Genomic DNA, 18,735 nt, shown 5'->3' with positions numbered 1-18,735 from the left:
CAGTATATTTTGGATGAGGTGGGGTGAGGACCTCCTAACGCTCTTGTCACTGAATTCAATCAAATCCTCAGCAATGCTGTGAATGTAATCCAACAAAAGCAGGATACGCTTTTTAAATACCCTTAATTTCAGAAGAAAAAATAATTAATGAGCAGGTGTCCCTATACTTTTGTCCATAGAGTGCAAATAGCCTGTAGTGTGTGGGCACCATACTGTACATAATTCCCAGCCATCATTATCTGCTGTTGACATGCACTGCATTGCTGTGAGGATTTGTTGACATGCTGTGTTGTTGGTTGATAACGTGCTGTTCCATGACGTGCGTGTACAAGTTCCCTTGTTTCAGTTAACCACATCCCTTCATCCCTGCTCCCTGCTCCCTGACTCTTATCTAGAACATTTTTTAAAAGTTGAATTTTCACAGATTCCCCTGAATGTGACTTGGTTTATCATGGGAATCATTACAATTATAAAGGCTATTAAAAAAAAAAGCCTTTATAACTTTCAATGGACGTCAATGTAAAAAGATTTTGGAGATTTTGGGAAACGTCATTCTGGAGCATTTCTATTGGTCCATTTATCATAACATTGATATGAAAAACTGCAAAAATGGAGATAGGCAAGTCTGTTCGCTTGCTGGCCATCTTTGCAACCCTGCCGGGTAGTTATTTCCAGTCATACGAGACCAGGCTTCCATCTCTGTGAATGGAAAGAGACCAAAAGTCTTGAAACCGCAGGTCAGATTACCGCTTCAAAAACGTTGGCGGTGATGGGGTCATCGTTTGAAATGGCCATCTTAATTTTCATACATAAAGAGAGCCTCTCCATGCCATCATCGACTGAGGCGCAGTGTTACAGGCGCAGCAGAACTGAATTTCCCACCAGTAGGGGGCGCACTAGCCAGGTTTGGAACTGCAAAGTGCAATTTATCAACATAAAAAGATTCTCGTTGGATAAATTCAAGACAAAAAGGTTGTGGTGGTGTCCATAACACAAGCCCCGTCCACTCTAAGCCCTAATCTCTTTACTCTGATGCCTAGTTTTGGCCATTGACAGTACCTAGTTGGTTGGTTGTATCTAGGGAAGGGTGCGTTACGTGCTGCTCACCACCACACTGTTTCTACATGATCTTCAGTCGCATGATCATGAGTTGAAGAGAATGGCCCAGAGGTCCTCCTTAGTCAATCCTTATGAAAAGCCCATTCTACTTGCCATTCACAACTCGGACGCCCCGAGAGAAGGCTTCACTTCATGTCACAGGAGCTGTATAGCGAGCGAAGTGACTGAGTGGAGAACATGCTTGTCCTCTCTGAGAACACGCGAGAGCTTCTGGAGCGCTGGCTTGCACAAACAAACAGAGTCGTGCTCACAAGAGATACTTTTGTGCAACAGCGGAAAGTACAGGAAATGCTCTCAGCTGTGTTCTCCTTCATAATGTTCAGCCTGAGCCTGAGCTGTTCTCCTCCACGTTCCTCCACAGACAACGCATTAATCAAAACCCACACCTCGCTTTGATTGACCGCAACTTTGAGGGCTGATTTCCTCATTGTTGTGCAGCCTTTGGTCGCAGTCACCTTCGGCTAACGACGCTCCTTCCTACTTAAGCCTTTATAATTTTTCAAATTGCTTCATGCATTATTCATCTGTGGGCCGTGTTGTGGCACTTGTGAATAATTAATTGCACCACGGGCTTTAGTAGATCTTTGGGGCCTGAGAAGGAAAGAAAAAAAAAGCTTCTATATCTTCTCAGAAAAAGAGACTGTAGCCCTCTCCGCTGAGCATGACGCACATGGGATGAGACAGTGATGGCTGAACACACAGCCGTGCCACTCAGACTGAAGTTGGGCTTCAGAAGTCCTTGTGTTACATAAGCGGACCTGATGGAGGTAGAGAATTGAGAACTTGCATGGCACATGAAAGGGATGCTGCTGTTGCCGTTGCAAGGAGCGAATCCCTTACTGGTTTCAGGTTCACGCTTGAAAGCTCAAAGTTAAACATAGCATATGCTTACCGTCGTTTCTTTTTTGGGGAGATAGACTGTACAGCGCAAAAAAAAAAAAAAAAAAAGCAACCCTCCTTTTATCCTCCTGGTCTGTATCCTCTACAATGTGCAGGGGGAGTGGGCCAGGCTTGAAGAGCAAGTGGGTGGAGCTTCCAGGTGGCTCCACTTAGTCATGCTCTTTCGCACCTGAGCCAATCAAGGTAGGCCAACAGAGCCGTGCATGGTGGTTGGAAAGTTCCTAGGGTTCCTGGGCCGAGGTCCGTGATCTTCTCCACCCTGCCTCAATCCAAGCCGTCTCTTGTTACTGAAGCTCCCAAACATGGAGGATGCTCTTTTACACCTCCAGGAAGGTGAGTTTCGGTTGATGTTAGGTAATGGAAAACCTTGGCCTCTCTTTGGGCTCGGTTTACTCTGTGGCCAGTGTTGAGTCTAGTTTACAATGGCTCACTTTGAGGCAGGTATGGAGGTTAGCTGTTGGTTAGTTGTTATTGAGATTGGCATTGAAATTGGGATCCTATCTGTATTGTCAGCTAGGGGCTTGGGAAAATGAGCTTGGAAGCTCTGGAAGACTCTAAAACGTATGTTTAGATACTGTGAGAACATCAATATCAGCCCTACAGATGATAATGGGTAGATTTGGGCCCAGTTTGTACATTTTATATATGTTTGTGAATCTCTATCAGCAGACTATCTCTTTCTGCAATATGCAAGTGAGCCTTTATCCAAATTTCTCATATGTTTATTATGTGTTATGAACATTCAGACAAATTACAGATGTTTCTTGGTCCAAGGAACATAAATATTTATACTTCAACCACATCAGTGTTGATACCAATATACCAGACTTATGAAATTATGATGTTGACACTGATACCAAGTGTAGAATCACAATGCTTGATCCCGAACTGTAGTACAGCAAAGCAAATACACATTCAGTCAGGGTCTGAACAGCCAGAACTGGTTTCCTGGACACTGATTAAGCCTGTGGGAATTGGAAAATTGCTTCAGTCAGTCATTTTCTGGCTGAGATGTAAACATTCACTCAGAGTTGGGTTTGGTGTGAAATGGTTCATTGTAGAGAAGCTCACCAACTCTGACTGATTTCTCTACAGTGGTGTTGATGGCTTCCACACACACATATATAGGCTTTATGTTCATTATCCAAACCTACCAGTGAAGCTATGCGTGTCTTCTGAGTTTTATATGATATGTTGTTGATGGCAAAATTGTCAAATTTGAATAAATAAGTTTGCTTTGGGGACTATTTTTGCCTCAACACCCTGCATGTATCCCTCCACCAGGAATGAATTCTTTAAAAATGCATCGTAGACCCAAAAGAACTTTGGTATTCGGTGCAATAACTTTCTGAGAGCGAGCTTTTAGAGGCATTAAGCTCTTCTTGGAGACATCTGGTTCTGTTCACCACCACTGTGACCAATTCTGACTCTGATAGTTTTGCTAGAGCAAAGCATTTCACACCAAAGCCCCTCCCAGTGCAACCAAAACACCAGTAATAAATGCAGTGCAGTGAACGAATCTGAATATTCCGTCCCACACAGTGATCGGATTTCAGTCTGACTAACTGGAGACGCATTTGGCTACCAAGCATAAGACCCTGTTTACACCTGGTAACTTCATGGGGCTAGTATCTGGATTGTGTCCCACTACGATTTTAGCCGCATGCATTTACACTTGGTTGTCAGGCGTGTCTCCGGTTAGTCAGACTGAAATCTGATCGCTGCGTGGGACGGAATAATTAGATTCATTCGTATTGGGACACAATTCAGATGAAGATCCAGATCCAGCCACATGAAGTTACCAGGTGTAAACAGGGTCTTATGCTTGGTAGCCAAATGCGTCTCCAGTTAGTCAGACCGAAATCCGATCACTGTGTGGGACGGAATATGCAAATCCGTTCATTGCACTGCAATTATTACTGGTTATTATTTTGGAAACATCCCCTAAAATTCCTGCGTTGGATGGAATATGCAAATTTGTTGTGCTTATTGCACGGCAGTTCTTACTGGTGTTTGTTGTACTGGGAGGGGTTTTGGTTGTCAGATGCGTTTTGGCGAGGCGGATGTGTTTACACTGCTATAACGAGGCTCAAATGCATCCCACACTCCTCCTGACCTGGTTTGATTGGATTTGTATGCAGTGTAAATAAGTCTTGGGGGCGTTTACACCTGCGATGTGAAGTGAGCAGGTGTAAACAGGGTCTGTGGCTACATCTTAATCATTGAATTCACGTAATTGTGTGGAGAATTTGAGCTTTAAGCCGGGTCTGGGTTTAGCTGGGTCTAACTGAATTGAATTAAATACAAAAATATTTGTTACAGCTAAAGTAACACGACTTTTCTGCTGATTATAATAAAAAACTACAAACGGCTGCAGTATTTTATTGAATTTGAGTTTTAATTTTTTATGTTTTTTGGTACAGGGCACCTTGCCGGCCCCGTGTGCAGCTGTATGGTAGCAATATGGCATTTTATCCAAGCATTGTGTAGATATTGGTATTTTCACACTGCTTTTATTGTGATGGATTTTTGCTGGTTTGGCCTATAACAGCTAGTCCTATAGTCCAGCTGCTCCCGTTCCTGTCGACTTGTTTTCATTCACACTCATGTAAAACTCACCACTAATGACGGTGCTTGAAGGTTGGTTGCTGCCCAGTATTTCCTTGGACAAAGTTCAGAACCGTTTTCCTGGACCACACTTGGCAATGCGAGGCTGAGGCAGCGTTTGTAAGCAAAAACTCTTGATTTTTTATTTATTTAATTTTTGTATATTTATTTATTTATTTATTTGAATGTGTCCTAAAAGGCGCATTAATTTCCCTTCAAGATGCATTCAGGGCCTGGTGAGATTATTTGCAGCGTTAGCTTTTGATCTCCAGTTTTATCTTAAAGCTACAAACGTTGCCAGGAACTCATTACCTCAGAGAGTGGTGTTCTTGGATACATTAGCAAGACGAGTCATTTGGTGGCATTTTACTCCCAGCAGGGTGTGTGTGTGTGTGTGTGTGTGTGTGTGTGTGTGTGTGTGTGTGTGTGTGTGTGTGTGTGTGTGTGTGTGTGTGTGTGTGTGTGTGTGTGTGTGTGTGTGTGTGTGTGTGTGTGTGTGTGTGTGTGTGTTGAGCCCAGAAAGCATCACCAAAGTTTCCCTCGTGTTCTGCAAAAAAAAAAAAGAAAAGGTACTGCTCCTTCCCCACTTCTCTGTGTTCTCGGAGAGGAGCGTGACCTCGTATCTGCTCGCCGCACCTCGTGCCTTTCCTCAAAGGATTTCTCTTTTGATGTCGAGAGACGTTCATTTGGGCTGGGCAGAGCAGGAGGGGGTGTGATCCTCTAAAGAAAAAAAAAAACCTGAAGGATAGATCCATCTATCTCATATCAGCTCGTGCAGCGGCGCTTCTGTCTCTAGATTTTGTGATGGAGGGGAGGGGAGGGGGGGGGCATCAGACGTGCACTTTCAAAGGAATGCAAATGACTCATTTCAGAAGACAATGTTTGGGGAAAGAAGGAGCTCTTGTGCTGTGAGTGCTGGTCCTCCTGCAGCTTTAGTTGGGTTTGAAGGCGAAGAGCTCCATGTGGGGACTTGAGTGTCGTAAGAGCTTTTCTTAAAGGTGTAGAAATCCTGACAACATGTGGGAACTTTCCTCCAGTCCTGAGTCATGCCGCACAGAACCGTGGGGAAGACTGCTGTTGCCAAAGTGTGTGTGTGTGTGTGTGTGTGTGTGTGTGTGTGTGTGTGTATGTTGATTTAAGAAGAATGAATAAATGCAGGCTTGCAGTTTAATGGCCTTTATTGTATCCATGTGGTTCCGTGCAGTAGTACATATTAGGGCTGTCAAAAATACTTGACCGTTTTTGGAAGAGATGAATTGATTGTTGTCTCCATTTTTTATTATTATTATTGTAAATACTATTTATATCTTATATTGGACCAATAGAAATAGTCTAAAATTATATTAAATGTTTGGTTGTGTTTTTTTTTGTATTATATATTAATGCTGTCAATGGTAACCCACACACTTAATTTGTAAACTTTAACCTAAATCCTAAACTTTTTTTTTTTTATTTATTTTTTTTATGCAGGTCAATCATCTAATCAAGTTTGGCCCTAGCTTCCTCCCGTAGGTCTCTAGTTTATTCTAGTGACGTATTAGCGGTAAACACAGCGTTGCTACTGTGAGCTCAGATGGTTAATTACGCTTGGGTTTTGTTTTAGTTTTTTTATTTATTTATTTATTTATGTCTTTGCTGAAATATGGATTAAATCTCATCTCGCTCTCTCACTCTCTCTCCCCTCTGCTCCTTTCTTAGCTGGCCTAATCCAGCCCAATGACTGATCATCCATCTAAAAAGTCGTTGATGCATTTTCTCTATTAAAGCTTCTGTGTTTGAGGCTAAAGTTCTCAAAACTACTCTGAGACTGAAACTGAGATTTTATAAGGGAGAAAAAAAATAATTCCTATTCCATTTTATTAGTTCTCCTGCCCTGTGATTAATCATATGATCAATTTTAATCATATGACCAACTACACGTTTCCATCCAAAGTCAGCCAGTGTAATCAGTGCAGTGTTTTTATATATATATATATATATATATATATATATATATATATATATATATATATATATATATATATATATATATATATATATAAATAAATAAACAAAAACAACCTGGGCTATTTTTGAGCCGTAAACCCTGGTTGGTTATTAATTATCATAATAACCGATTGTGACTGGGCCTGTGATTCGGAGCTGGATGGTGGGGTGTTAAAGGTCGTTACGTGCTGCAGTTTGTTTTCTAGCAGCACAAACAAGTCAAAACTCCAGTCTGAGCTAAAGTTGGCTGCTTTTTTTTTTTTTTTTTTTTTTTTTTTTTTTTTTTTTCGGAGTGAAATAGATTTTAAATCTTTGCAGCTTTGTTGTGCAAAGAATTGTGGGAACTCTGAGACGGGGACTTTCTGATGAATGGCATGATGTCACGAGTCCGGGCAGATCTGTGTCAGTCCTTCACCTCCCCAACGCTGCGCTCCTGCACAGGGCTGCGGAGTCCAAGTCCTGAAGAGGAGTGTGAGCAGTGAGGGAGAGAGAGAGGAAAAACTTCTAAAATAAGACTGACACCTCTCTCTCACACACACACACTCTCTCTCTTGCGCACACACACACACGCTCTGGGTGTAACAGTATGTGCAGTACTGTGCAATAGGTTGAGGTACCTGGGGAAAGTAGGGACAGTGAGATTTTTATATTAATGTAATAATAATCCAAAGAAGCTCCCTGAACCTCTCCTCAAGCCCAGTATTATTTATTACTAATATCTCATCAGTGCTTTATTGAATGCCGTCGAGTGAGCTGCTGGTGGAGGTTTTGGCTGGGGGCCTAAAGATCTACAGCCAAACCAGTGCTGTCCTGATCTGCCTTAAAGATGTGAACTACTTTTAGAATTGTTAGGCTTATACATATTGAATTTAATTTTTTCACATTTATTGGCAAGAAAAATGTAAACAATTTTCATGGATCTTTAAGGCTTCAGAAGGTGGTCAGGATTTGGTTCAATTACACATTTAATGTGCTACCACTTGGTTCTTTAGAGTTGTAAGTATAATCTACGTGGATTTTTATAAGTGGTGTTTGTCTTATGGACGATATACCACCCCCTCTAATTAAGCAAAAGCAAAACCACTACAATTTACAGGCTCTCCAGGGGGGGAAAACCCAGTTATGTAGAATTGGATAGGCAAGTACTTCATTTATCCTGAAGGAAGCATGGGTAAGCCTGGGTGCAGAGTGGGAAAATCTCTAAAATAGGATGTTTACAGGTGAAGCCATACACATTCTTAACTTTAATGAACATTAATGAGAAGAGATTTGATTGGCTGCATCCAGGTGCCAAATTTTTCTGCTAAGAAGAGGGCAAGTGTGAAGAGCAGATGTTGTGTTCAAATGGTAATAAATGAAATAAAACTAGAATTGGTAGTAGTTAGGGGTGCAAGAAAATATTGATACATCAAAGTGTCAATATTATGTTTTCCAGAATTGTATTAATTATCAAACCCAGTATCTATTGAATTTATAGTTTAATGGTAGGACTGGTGGCAGACAGGGGTTCATTTTGTGTCGTTTTAAACTCTGACCACTAGATAGCAGTGTTGTACATCGTCTTTAGATCCCGCTGTTCTGATTGGATGAAACTTTTGTTTTTCACAGATTTTATGCAGATGATGCTGTGTGGGGGTGTTTTTTCCCCTCCCTATAAAATGCTATTATGCGGTGTTATATATAATTTTATTATTTTTTGTAATTGCAATACATTTCCTTGCCTACAGATTTACCATATATTGATTCTGAACCCCTTAATGCATATATTGTTGCCAGGTTTTTGCAAAGCAAAAAGCAGCAGCAGTAGCAGCAGCAGCAGTAGTGGTTGTAGCAGCAGCAGCCAGTACCATCACATAAGCCCTGGCCACTGATTGGCTGCATCCAGGTGTCGAGTTTTGATTGTTTCACTCCGGTTTTAATAAAAGACAGGAAAGGAAAGCTGTTGGGCGAGTTGAAATCCTTACTCCAGAGTCTTCTGTTTCGCTGGTGGTCCTGCAGGGCAAGACCACAGCACTGCTCTTAATGATCCTAACCCATTACTCCTGTCAGGTTCTGCTTTCAGCAGTCAGTCCGAAACTGGAACTCTATAATTCACTTTTTTTGCACTGGTGAGAAATTGCACACCTTTTGTCAAGTTCTTCTCGTGGCCTCAAACCCGCAACATGACTCATGAAAACAGTCCCGGTCCTCTGCGAGCTCTGTGATTCTGTGATTAGGTTTCTTTTCAGCACGCTGATGTCCTGGTTTTGTCATTGGTTGTCGTGTCCCCGAGCATGTGTTTGCTGGAAGAGATGTGTACTCATGTTTCCTCGTGCTTCCATACAGGGAAGTCCAGATAAACATCTGCTGAACTCTTTTGGATGCATGAGTATTGTTTGGGAATGTGTGAAACCTCCCTTATTTTCCTTCCATCTGGCTGCAGGTTGTTTTTAATATATTTTTTTCCTCTACAGAAAAAATCTTTTCATTTATTCTATGTTTATTTTATTATTTCATTTATTATTATTATTATTATTATTATTTCTTTATTATTATTATTATTATTTTCACTTTTTATTTATTCATTTAATAAATTACAGTTCTTAAACGGTTCTGGCGTCGGACAAACTGTTCTACAAAGAATCATTAATTGGCCCAGAGCTAGTGTATCCCGGTACCGTTATACCATCTTAAACCATTACTGCTGTATACTGTATTACTGGGGAGTCGCACAAGCTACACGAGTAGAGAAGATGGTTCCTCCTTACAAAATCTGGTTCTTCGCAGAACTCCTTTGAATTAAGGTTCCTAGAGGCTCTAAGGGCTACTATATTTGGATTGGATCTATGAGGAACTTCCAGATTTTAGCACTTTGCAAAGGCTTTCTTCTGCAAGAATAGGTTCTTCTTAGAGCCTTTTTCTTGGAGGTTCCTTAAAGCACCTCCATAGGTTCCTCACTGGTCTTGTTCTTTTAACCGTGTATGCATCAGTGTTCTTCTGCTACAGAAGCACTTTTGGATCCTAAACCATTGAGGCATGGACTCCTCCTGAAGACCCCTGTGTCCTGTGGTGTGGTGTGACACCAAGGCTTTAGCAGCAGATACTGTAAGAAGTCCTGCAAGTTGTGAAGTGGGGCCTCCAAGGATTGCATTAATAAGCCCGTGACCCTGTCACAGGTTCACAGGTTGTCCCTCTTTGGACGCCCCACAAGACCTGCATGATGTTTTGGAGATGTTCTGATCCAGTCGTCTAGAACTTCACAGCTTCACAGAAAAAAACACTCGCCCATTTTTCTTGTTTCAATACCTCAGTCACCCTCAAGAACTGCTGTTCACTTGCTGTCTGATATATGTAGATCGATTCTTTGTTCTGAATCCTTTTCGTTTTTCTTCTCCCCCCCCCCAGACAACATGGACTCCTTCAGCACGAAGAACCTGGCCCTGCAGGCCCAGAAGAAGCTCATGAGCAAGATGGCGACCAAGACGGTGGCCAACCTCTTCATCGACGACACCAGCAGCGAAGTCCTGGACGAGCTATACCGCGTGACCAAGGAGTACACCCGCAACCGCAAGGAGGCTCAGAAGATAATCAAGAACCTCATCAAGATGGTGGTCAAGCTGGGCGTCCTCTACCGCAACGGCCAGTTCAGCAACGAAGAGCTGTTGCTGGTGGAGCGTTTTCGGAAGAAGGTCCACACCCTGGCCATGACGGCAGTGAGCTTCCACCAGATCGACTTCACCTTCGACCGGAGGGTCATGAGCGGCCTGCTCAACGACTGCAGGGAGCTTCTGCACCAGGCCATTAATCGCCACCTGACGGCCAAGTCCCATGCGCGCGTCAACCACGTCTTCAACCACTTCTCCGATTGTGACTTCTTGGCGGCGCTCTACAGCCCCTCCGAGGTCTATCGAGCCCACCTGCAGAGAATTTGTGACGGGGTCAACAAGATGCTGGATGAAGGCAACCTTTGACCATGTTTTGGTCTTCTTGAGCTCTTGCATTGTATGTATTTTTGTTGTTTTTAACTTTGTATGTGGACTTTTTTTTTTCTCCAATATTTCTGTTGTATTTGTTCAACCACAGCACAGCCAGCCTGCAGTCCACCAAAGGCAGTTTCTGACCCATTACTCTTCTCGTAGGAGGGCCCTAACATAAACGTTGAGCAGCTGCCCCGTGGTCTTTCCATGGCGATACAACACCCTCATGCTGTCAAGGAAGAGCAGCATGACTCATGTTTTAAACACTCGCTCGTATGAGGCTGGATTATTCAGGGGTGCTGATTGTTCCAGCTATCAAAGGAAATGCTGAAGGAGCAGATGGACGTGCTTTCCCATGTTTCTCGATGCAGGGACGCTATAAGAGGAATCCTATAATCAAGTATTTCATGCACTATCGTGATTTTAACGTTAATGAAGGACAGGTTTTTGCGCTTCATCTCGTACATAGGATTAAGGTTTACATTGTCCCCGTTCATATTTTGATTACAAGGTCACACCAGCCTGGAATGACCGTAACTTGTGATCAGAGGACCAATGTAGACAATCTCTCTCTGCAAATGCTTCGTTTTAATGCCCATGAGTCAGCCGGGGACAGAGGAGGATCCCCTCTGAACCTCAGTGGTGTTTTTATGGAGCTTGGATGTCTGAAAGCAGTCACGTAGCAGCTAGGCCTGTGCTTTTTAGCCACTGTAGGGCTGCACCATATATCATCGCTGTCACGCAAAAACCTTGTACCTCCATATTTTTTTTGGTGTTGCTATTTTTCAATTTTTGACCTAATCAGAATCTGACAGTTGTTCTTTACATCGTGTCAAAACGTCATGATAAATGGACAGCTGGGCCTGAATTCTGGTAGAAGCGCAGTAGGAGTGCTGCTCTCTGGTCAAACTGCTTTCTGTCCGGTTTGTAGCGCATCCCTAAAGTAGAGTGAGCGCTCTTGTGCTTGTGAGCGCTATAGAACCCATAGAACTTCTTTTGAGGTCCTTCAATGGATGGTTATTTAGAGTAGTGGTTCTCATACTGGCCTCAAGTCTCGGCCATCTACACTCTTACAAATAAAAGGTGCTTCAAATGGTTTGCACAGCAGTGACCTAGAAGAACCACTTTTGGTTCCATGAGGAACCAGATTTGTTAGAGATGTGTGAGTGTGAAGAATCTGTTTGAGGTCTAAAGAACCTTCATTTGATTAAAAAAGGTTCTTCACTCACAGATCTCTCTTCTATTACAAACATCGTTTCCTTATGGAACCAGCAGTGGTTCTTCTACGGCACCGATTGATTCAGAGTGTAGGGGACCCTGAGGACCATTTTTGGAACTGACATGATCTGAATCTGGCAGTTTTACATTTTCAAATATTTCACGATGAGTGGACCAATAGAAATGCTCCAAATTGATTAGGAATATATATATTGTTTTACGTTTACTTCCTTTGGAAGCTAGGAAGGTTTTTGGAGATACAAGGGTTTTTGTGTGGCTATATTGTTGAGTATTTATCATAGTATTGCCCTTTCCAACACTGTTCTTGCAGGAGGCTGCTATATGCATATGAGCCTCTAACAAATCACTAACTCTTTGCGCTGTGAACGTCACCTTCAGACTAAAGTGTATTGCATCTGAGTGATTTACCAAACACAATCCATTCTGGGCAAATTAATGCAGGCTGCTCTTTAGCTATGTCACATTTTACGGTCTATCAGTATGTTTTTAATATATCGAAGAAGTAGAGATTGCTAGATACCACTCTGTTGTTTTTTTAATATTGAAATCTTCAGTATTGGTCAATAATATATATATTTTATTTTTTTGCCCACTAAAAGCTTTAAAATGAATTTGTTGGTTTAATTGAAGCTCTAAACTCTCTTAAGATGAGCTACAAAAAATAGGCAGTCATGCTCCATACTCAAGTACTTGAACAACTCTACAAAACCTACAGGAAGAAGCTCCCCCTTAACTTTGCTAACACCCAGCATTTTCAGCAGATATCAGACCAATCCCGATAAGCCTAATGTCTAATCACAAGTCAATATTACTGCATCGCATCCATATCTGTGCAGCTCTACTCAATGGTTTTATGACGTTTCGCGCTAATATGACCTTCTTGTGACCCGTCGGTTTCAGTTGTGATGCAGTTCCTCATTGGGAATGAAGGAAATATGAGAATATGAGCATTTTCACTGTGTTTTTTTTTTGTTTTAGTTCGTAATTATTTGCTGTTTTTTAAATGTTTTAGTTATCACTGAGCCTTTTTTCTTTTTTTTTTTTTTAAACCACCCTTGAGCGCTGTCCTATTTTTATTTTATTTTTCCCCCTTTTTTCTTTCAATATCTGCTGCAGTACCTGATTCTGTCATTCACACGCATACTGTAAAGCAGCTCTGCCAAAGAGAGGAAACACAGGAAATCTTTGGCTTTTATTTTTCACAGCTGGGCCTGAATTCAGATAGAAGCACAGTAGGAGTGCTGCTACTGGGTTAAGCTGCTTTCTGTCCAGCTTGATCTGCACTGTGCACTGTAGCATGTCCCTAAAGTGGAGTCAGCACATCTTCTGGTGTCCTCTTAAATAAATGAAGGTGCAGAAAAGTGTTCTCTTTCTGATGCCACTGAAGCCACATTTCAGGTTCCTGAACTGTCGGAGGATGTTTCTTTAGAGCAGTCGTTCTCAAACTAGTCATTGACCACTCTATCCCAAGGTATTTTGCAATGAGTTTGGATCAAGTATGGACCATCCAGGGCACCCTGAGAACCTGAGATGTTTGAGAGAGAAGAACTTTAAAGTTTAGTAAAGCTACATAATGAAAAAGAGTCTAGGAAGAACCTTTTAGGTCAGGGAAAATCAGTCCTGGACTCTGGCCCCTGTTGCCACCCCTGGTCTAGAAGTACCTGATCTCTTCAAACCTTTTCAAAAGGTTCTTCACACGCCCTCAAATGTGGTTCTTCTAGGTCCGTGTTTCCCATCCCTTGCCCTGCACCTTTTTAGTGTTTGCCCCTCTCCCAGTGTGTTGGAGCAGGAAACCACAAACAGGTGAAGGACAGGGGCTCCTCCAGAACCAGAATTGGGAACCGTCGTTCTATGGCATCACTTAAAAAAACCTTTTTGGGCACTCTATTATTTTGATTGGCGCGAGTATTACAATATGCAGTGTATGAACTGATTGGTCCATGCTCACCTGCAAAGGTGTTCTTTCATGGTTACTGTTGCTAAGTGGGACAAGCTTTACATAACTGTTGCAAATCCCATTCAAGTCCTAATCTCCCACATCAGGAATTCACGTCCAGTTTAAAATGCTGCACTACTGAGGTGGACTATTGCTTAATGCTAACTGTAGCACCTTGGAGTGTTGTTAGAAAGGGTTCTTTGAACAATGCCGTAGAAGAACCACTTTTGGTTCCATAGAGCTGTGAGTGAAGAACCTCTACGTTGTCTTCTGTCAAGGTTCTTCACACACACCTCCGTTACAAAAATGGTTCTTCTATGGCCAGGGTTCTTCAACGGGACCCAGGCTCCAGCACAGGTTGCTAATTTCCTAGCTCTGGCCGATCTACTAAACCTGCCAATTAACAGGGGAGATGAAATTGGGTGTGCTGGAGCAGGACAAGCAAAAAATAAAAATAAAAAAACTGCAGGAATCCAGCCCTCCAGGACCGGGATTGTCCACGCCTGTTCAATGGCATCGTTCAAAAAGCCCTGTAGATAGGGTGGAACAACCAATCATCAGTGTAACTTGCCACCATGCAAACATTAGCACAGCACACCCAACAAAAACCACGCCCTGCAAAATGAGTATCGTATTTCGGAACGGTCTCCAAATCATTGTATATTGAATGGAGAGCATGTTTGTGGGCGGAGCATGAGTCAATCCTTGAAGTTGAGAGGGAGGTCCTCTCAGAAATGCACTACTTCTATGCTTGCGTACCTATTTCTTTTACCACCTGGGTTCTGCATAGATCCGCATTGGCAGACTTGTTTCTGTATGTGGACAGAAATGAGCTTGACCCCACTTGACTGATTCATCGAGGCAGAGTGAGTGAGTGTTTGTTTTCAGTGCTTTATCACTGCATGGCATATCTGTAACCAAATAATACTCACCGTCCAAAGGTAAACACAAGTACACTTTCCAGTGTGTGTGCACTTACTACATACTATTAGTGTTGTTTCTTTTTTTTTTATGTGTGTGTAAATGTAAAGTGTTCAGCTGGCTATGACACTGAAGCTCACTAATAAAGGTTCAGACAGCCAAGCAGGCCCGACAGTGAAGCTTCAGAACTGAACAGCTTTAACAGAAGTGATTGCTCTGATGCGCCCCTCTCTCAAATCAGCCTGGCACTTCTCAGGGTCGAGTCCTATCTGTACGTACACACACAGGGCCAATTTAACAGGATTAAAGAACTCCGATGCTTAAAGGGATCGTCTTGTCTTCCACATTTCAGGTTTTGATCATTTTTGACTTGTGAATTGAATTGAATCCTGTTTCAACCATGATTGTTGTCCAAAGGTGTGCGCCTTCACTTCGCTGTGATTTTTGATGTATATAGGTACATTATATATATAAAGGAAACCTTGTTTTTAAGTGATCTGTTGTTTGTATATCATTTCCTGACGTCATGTGTAATGGGCTGTGACTAAAGGGTGTGTTTGGTGGGTGGGTGTGTGTGTGTGTTTGTGCATGGCCTGGATTAAGGCCTGGTAATCCCTGAACTGCGGTACAGCATTATGACTGTGACGTGTTCACTACTTTTCCCTTTGTTTCATTTGCGTGCACAGGTCAAGCCAAACCCTTGTACAAGTTGGTTATTTATTTATTTATTTATTTATTTATTTATTTAAAGCTAGACGCTGTTGGTCTCTGTTTGGGTTGCAGTGCAGCAGGTTCTAGTCCATGCGTCAGGCTCGTCCTGACCGCGCTCTTTCGCCCTTCCTAACCCTGCTTATTTATGTATTAGGAGAAGCTGCTGCTGCTGCTACTGCCTTCGGATCAGTTCCTGAAACACATGCGGAATTGAAAAGGGTTAGTCAAAGGAATGGTCAGATGTGTGTTGGGGGAGAACTGAATCTGCTTATATGCACCATGCAGTCTGTGCTATATTTAAAGCAGTGATATGTAGCAATTTTACCTTAAATAGCAGTTTGAGAATCATGTTGATGCTCCACTGACTCGAATAGGGGGAATGGTGTCTCGAGTAGTCAAGTAGGTTCACTGTCCAATAGTTCTTTGTTTTGAGCTCCCATAAGTTTCAATTGTTATCAGTGTTGGCTAGTTGGCGTTGTTGCCTGCAGCTGCCCAGTATTCTATTCTGCACCCACACCCCCCACCCCCCTCGCCTGTAATAATTCTCTCCATTTTGGAAAAGCACTTCCAGTGTTTCAGCAGTTTTTTAAAAGCAGTTTGTGGTTTTTATTATTTACTTACAAAAAAGAGAGGGGTGATGTAATGGGGCACTGAGGAGATGGGGGGGGTGATGTAATGGGGCACTGAGGAGATGGACGGGAGGAACAGGGTGTTGAGGAGTGGAGCTGATGGGGTGGCGTAAAGGGGCACTGAGGAGAGGGGAGGAGTAATGGTGGGTGTAGAGAATGTGGAAGAATGAGGGGTGGAGTAAAGGGGCACTGAGGAGATGAACGGGAGTAACAGGGTGTTGAGGAGATGGAGTGATGGAGTGGAGCTGATGGGGTGGCATAAAGGGGCACTGAGGAGAGGGGAGGAGTAATGGTGGGTGTAGAGAATGTGGAAGAATGAGGGGTGGAGTACAGGGGCACTAAGGAGATGGACGGGAGTAACGGTGTGGAGTAATGAGGAGTGGAGCTGATGGGGTGGAGTAAAGGGGCACTGAGGAGATGAACGGGAGTAACGGTGTAGATGAGGGTGGAGTAAAGGGGCACTGAGGAGATGAACGGGAGTAACAGGGTGTAGATGAGGGTGGAGTAAAGGGGCACTAAGGAGATGGATGGGAGAAACGGTGTGGAGGAGGTGGAGTAATGAGGAGTGGAGCTGATGGGGTGGAGGAAAGGGGCACTGAGGAGATGAACGGGAGTAACAGGGTGTAGATGAGGGTGGAGTAAAGGGGCACTAAGGAGATGGACGGGAGTAACAGGGTGTGGAGGAGGTGGAGTAATGAGGAGTGGAGCTGATGGGGTGGAGTAAAGGGGCACTGAGGAGATGAACGGGAGTAACAGGGTGTTGAGGAGGTGGAGTAATGAGGAGTGGAGCTGATGGGGTGGCGTAAAGGGGCACTGAGGAGAGGGGAGGAGTAATAGTGGGTGTAGAGAATGTGGAAGAATGAGGGGTGGACTAATGGGGCACTAAGGAGATGGACGGGAGTAACAGGATGTGGAGGAGGTGGAGTAATGAGGAGAGGAGCTGATGGGGTGGAGTAAAGGGGCACTGAGGAGATGAACGGGAGTAACAGGGTGTAGATGAGGGTGGAGTAAAGGGGCACTGAGGAGATGAACGGGAGTAACAGGGTGTAGATGAGGGTGGAGTAAAGGGGCACTAAGGAGATGGACGGGAGTAACAGGGTGTGGAGGAGGTGGAGTAATGAGGAGTGGAGCTGATGGGGTGGAGTAAAGGGGCACTGAGGAGATGAACGGGAGTAACAGGGTGTAGAAGAGGGTGGAGTAAAGGGGCACTGAGGAGATGAACGGGAGTAACAGGGTGTAGATGAGGGTGGAGTAATGAGGAGTGGAGCTGATTGGGTGGAGTAAGTGGGCACTGCAGAGAGGGGGAGGAGTAATAGTGGGTGTAGAGGAGGTGGAGTAATGAGGAGTGGAGCTGATTGTGTGGCGTAAAGGGGCACTGAGGAGATGAACGGGAGTAACAGGATGTTGAGGAGGTGGAGTAATGAGGAGTGGAGCTGATGGAGTGGTGTAAAGGGGCACTGAGGAGAGGGGAGGAGTAATAGTGGGTGTAGAGAATGTGGAAGAATGAGGGGTGGAGTACAGGGGCACTGAGGAGAGGGGAGGAGTAATAGTGGGTGTAGAGAATGTGGAAGAATGAGGGGTGGAGTAAAAGGGCACTAAGGAGATGGACGGGAGTAACAGGGTGTGAAGGAGGTGGAGTAATGAGGAGTGGAGCTGATGGGGTGGAGTAAAGGGGCACTGAGGAGAGGGGAGGAGTAATAGTGGGTGTAGAGAATGTGGAAGAATGAGGGGTGGAGTAAAGGGGCACTAAGGAGATGGACGGGAGTAACAGGGTGTGGAGGAGGTGGAGTAATGAGGAGTGGAGCTGATGGGGTGGAGTAAAGGGGCACTGAGGAGATGAACGGGAGTAACAGGGTGTAGATGGGGTGGAGTAAAGGGGCACTGAGGAGATGAACGGGAGTAACAGGGTGTAGATGAGGGTGGAGTAAAGGGACTCATGAGATGCAGGGGAGTAATGAGATATTGATCAGATAGGGAGGAGTAACGGGGCATTTAAAGAGGGTCGGGTGGAGTGAATGACCGTAGACTGACCGTAGACTGACAGCAGGTCAGTGTAAACGCAGGTAAGGAGGTGGGCAGGGCTCTGTTTCTCTCCGGCACCTAAACCACCTCCCTAGCTCTGAATTAGTAAGCAAAGGGGGAGCGTCTGCACGTGCCATCTGCCCAGGTTCTGCGCCAAGGTGCGCCCGGGACAGGATTATGACATTTCACCGTGCAGAAAGATCGTCATCATGAGGGTGGTCCCTTTCTGAGAAATAAAGCCGCCCCGCTCGAGTGCTGGTGCTGCGCTGCCTGTGGAAGCAGAACTGGATCAGAATGCCTGCGAGCACTCTCCATGTCGTTTGTTATTCCCCTCACACGCCTTTCGGTTTGCCTTTCTGACATCCCCTCCATCCTGTATGCTGATGCCTATCCCCTCCGGCTGCCGCTGCTTGAGATGTGACAGTTACCTGAGACTCGGCTTCTTAAGACAGGCAAATTCTTTTTGTTTTCCGTTCTCCTCAAGAGCGTCCTCTGAGAATAGGAAAGATTGGCATGTTTGTCTTGAGTTAAAAGCAGCGGTAGGGGGAAGAAAAGCCACCAGAAAAGCATGGCAATTTGAGGAGATGCGAGATGCGCGCTCATAAACATGTTAATATTCTTTATGTATTTCCGAAAGTTAGAAAGGAAAGCCAAGGTCAAAGCGAAGGTGATGTCGACTCTTAAACAGTAAAACGGTTCAAAACAGCTC

General features: G+C 43.9%; 1 protein-coding gene across 1 annotated transcript in view; it reads left to right on the top strand.

Moving 5' to 3' along the window:
- tnfaip8l1 (tumor necrosis factor, alpha-induced protein 8-like 1) overlaps positions 1–15,156 on the top strand; it is a 17,141-nt gene extending 1,985 nt beyond the window's left edge. The window contains exon 3 of the mRNA XM_072660875.1: positions 9,997–15,156. Within this exon, the coding sequence (XP_072516976.1) occupies positions 10,002–10,562 (561 nt within the window). The 5' untranslated portion in view covers positions 9,997–10,001 and the 3' untranslated portion in view covers positions 10,563–15,156. The remainder of the gene's footprint in view (positions 1–9,996) is intronic.
- Positions 15,157–18,735: the final 3,579 nt, after the last annotated feature.

The sequence above is a fragment of the Salminus brasiliensis genome, chromosome 17 (genome assembly GCF_030463535.1).
Source record: "Salminus brasiliensis chromosome 17, fSalBra1.hap2, whole genome shotgun sequence".
NCBI classification, from domain to species: Eukaryota; Metazoa; Chordata; class Actinopteri; order Characiformes; family Bryconidae; genus Salminus; species Salminus brasiliensis.
This window is presented reverse-complemented; position numbering and strand designations above follow the sequence as displayed.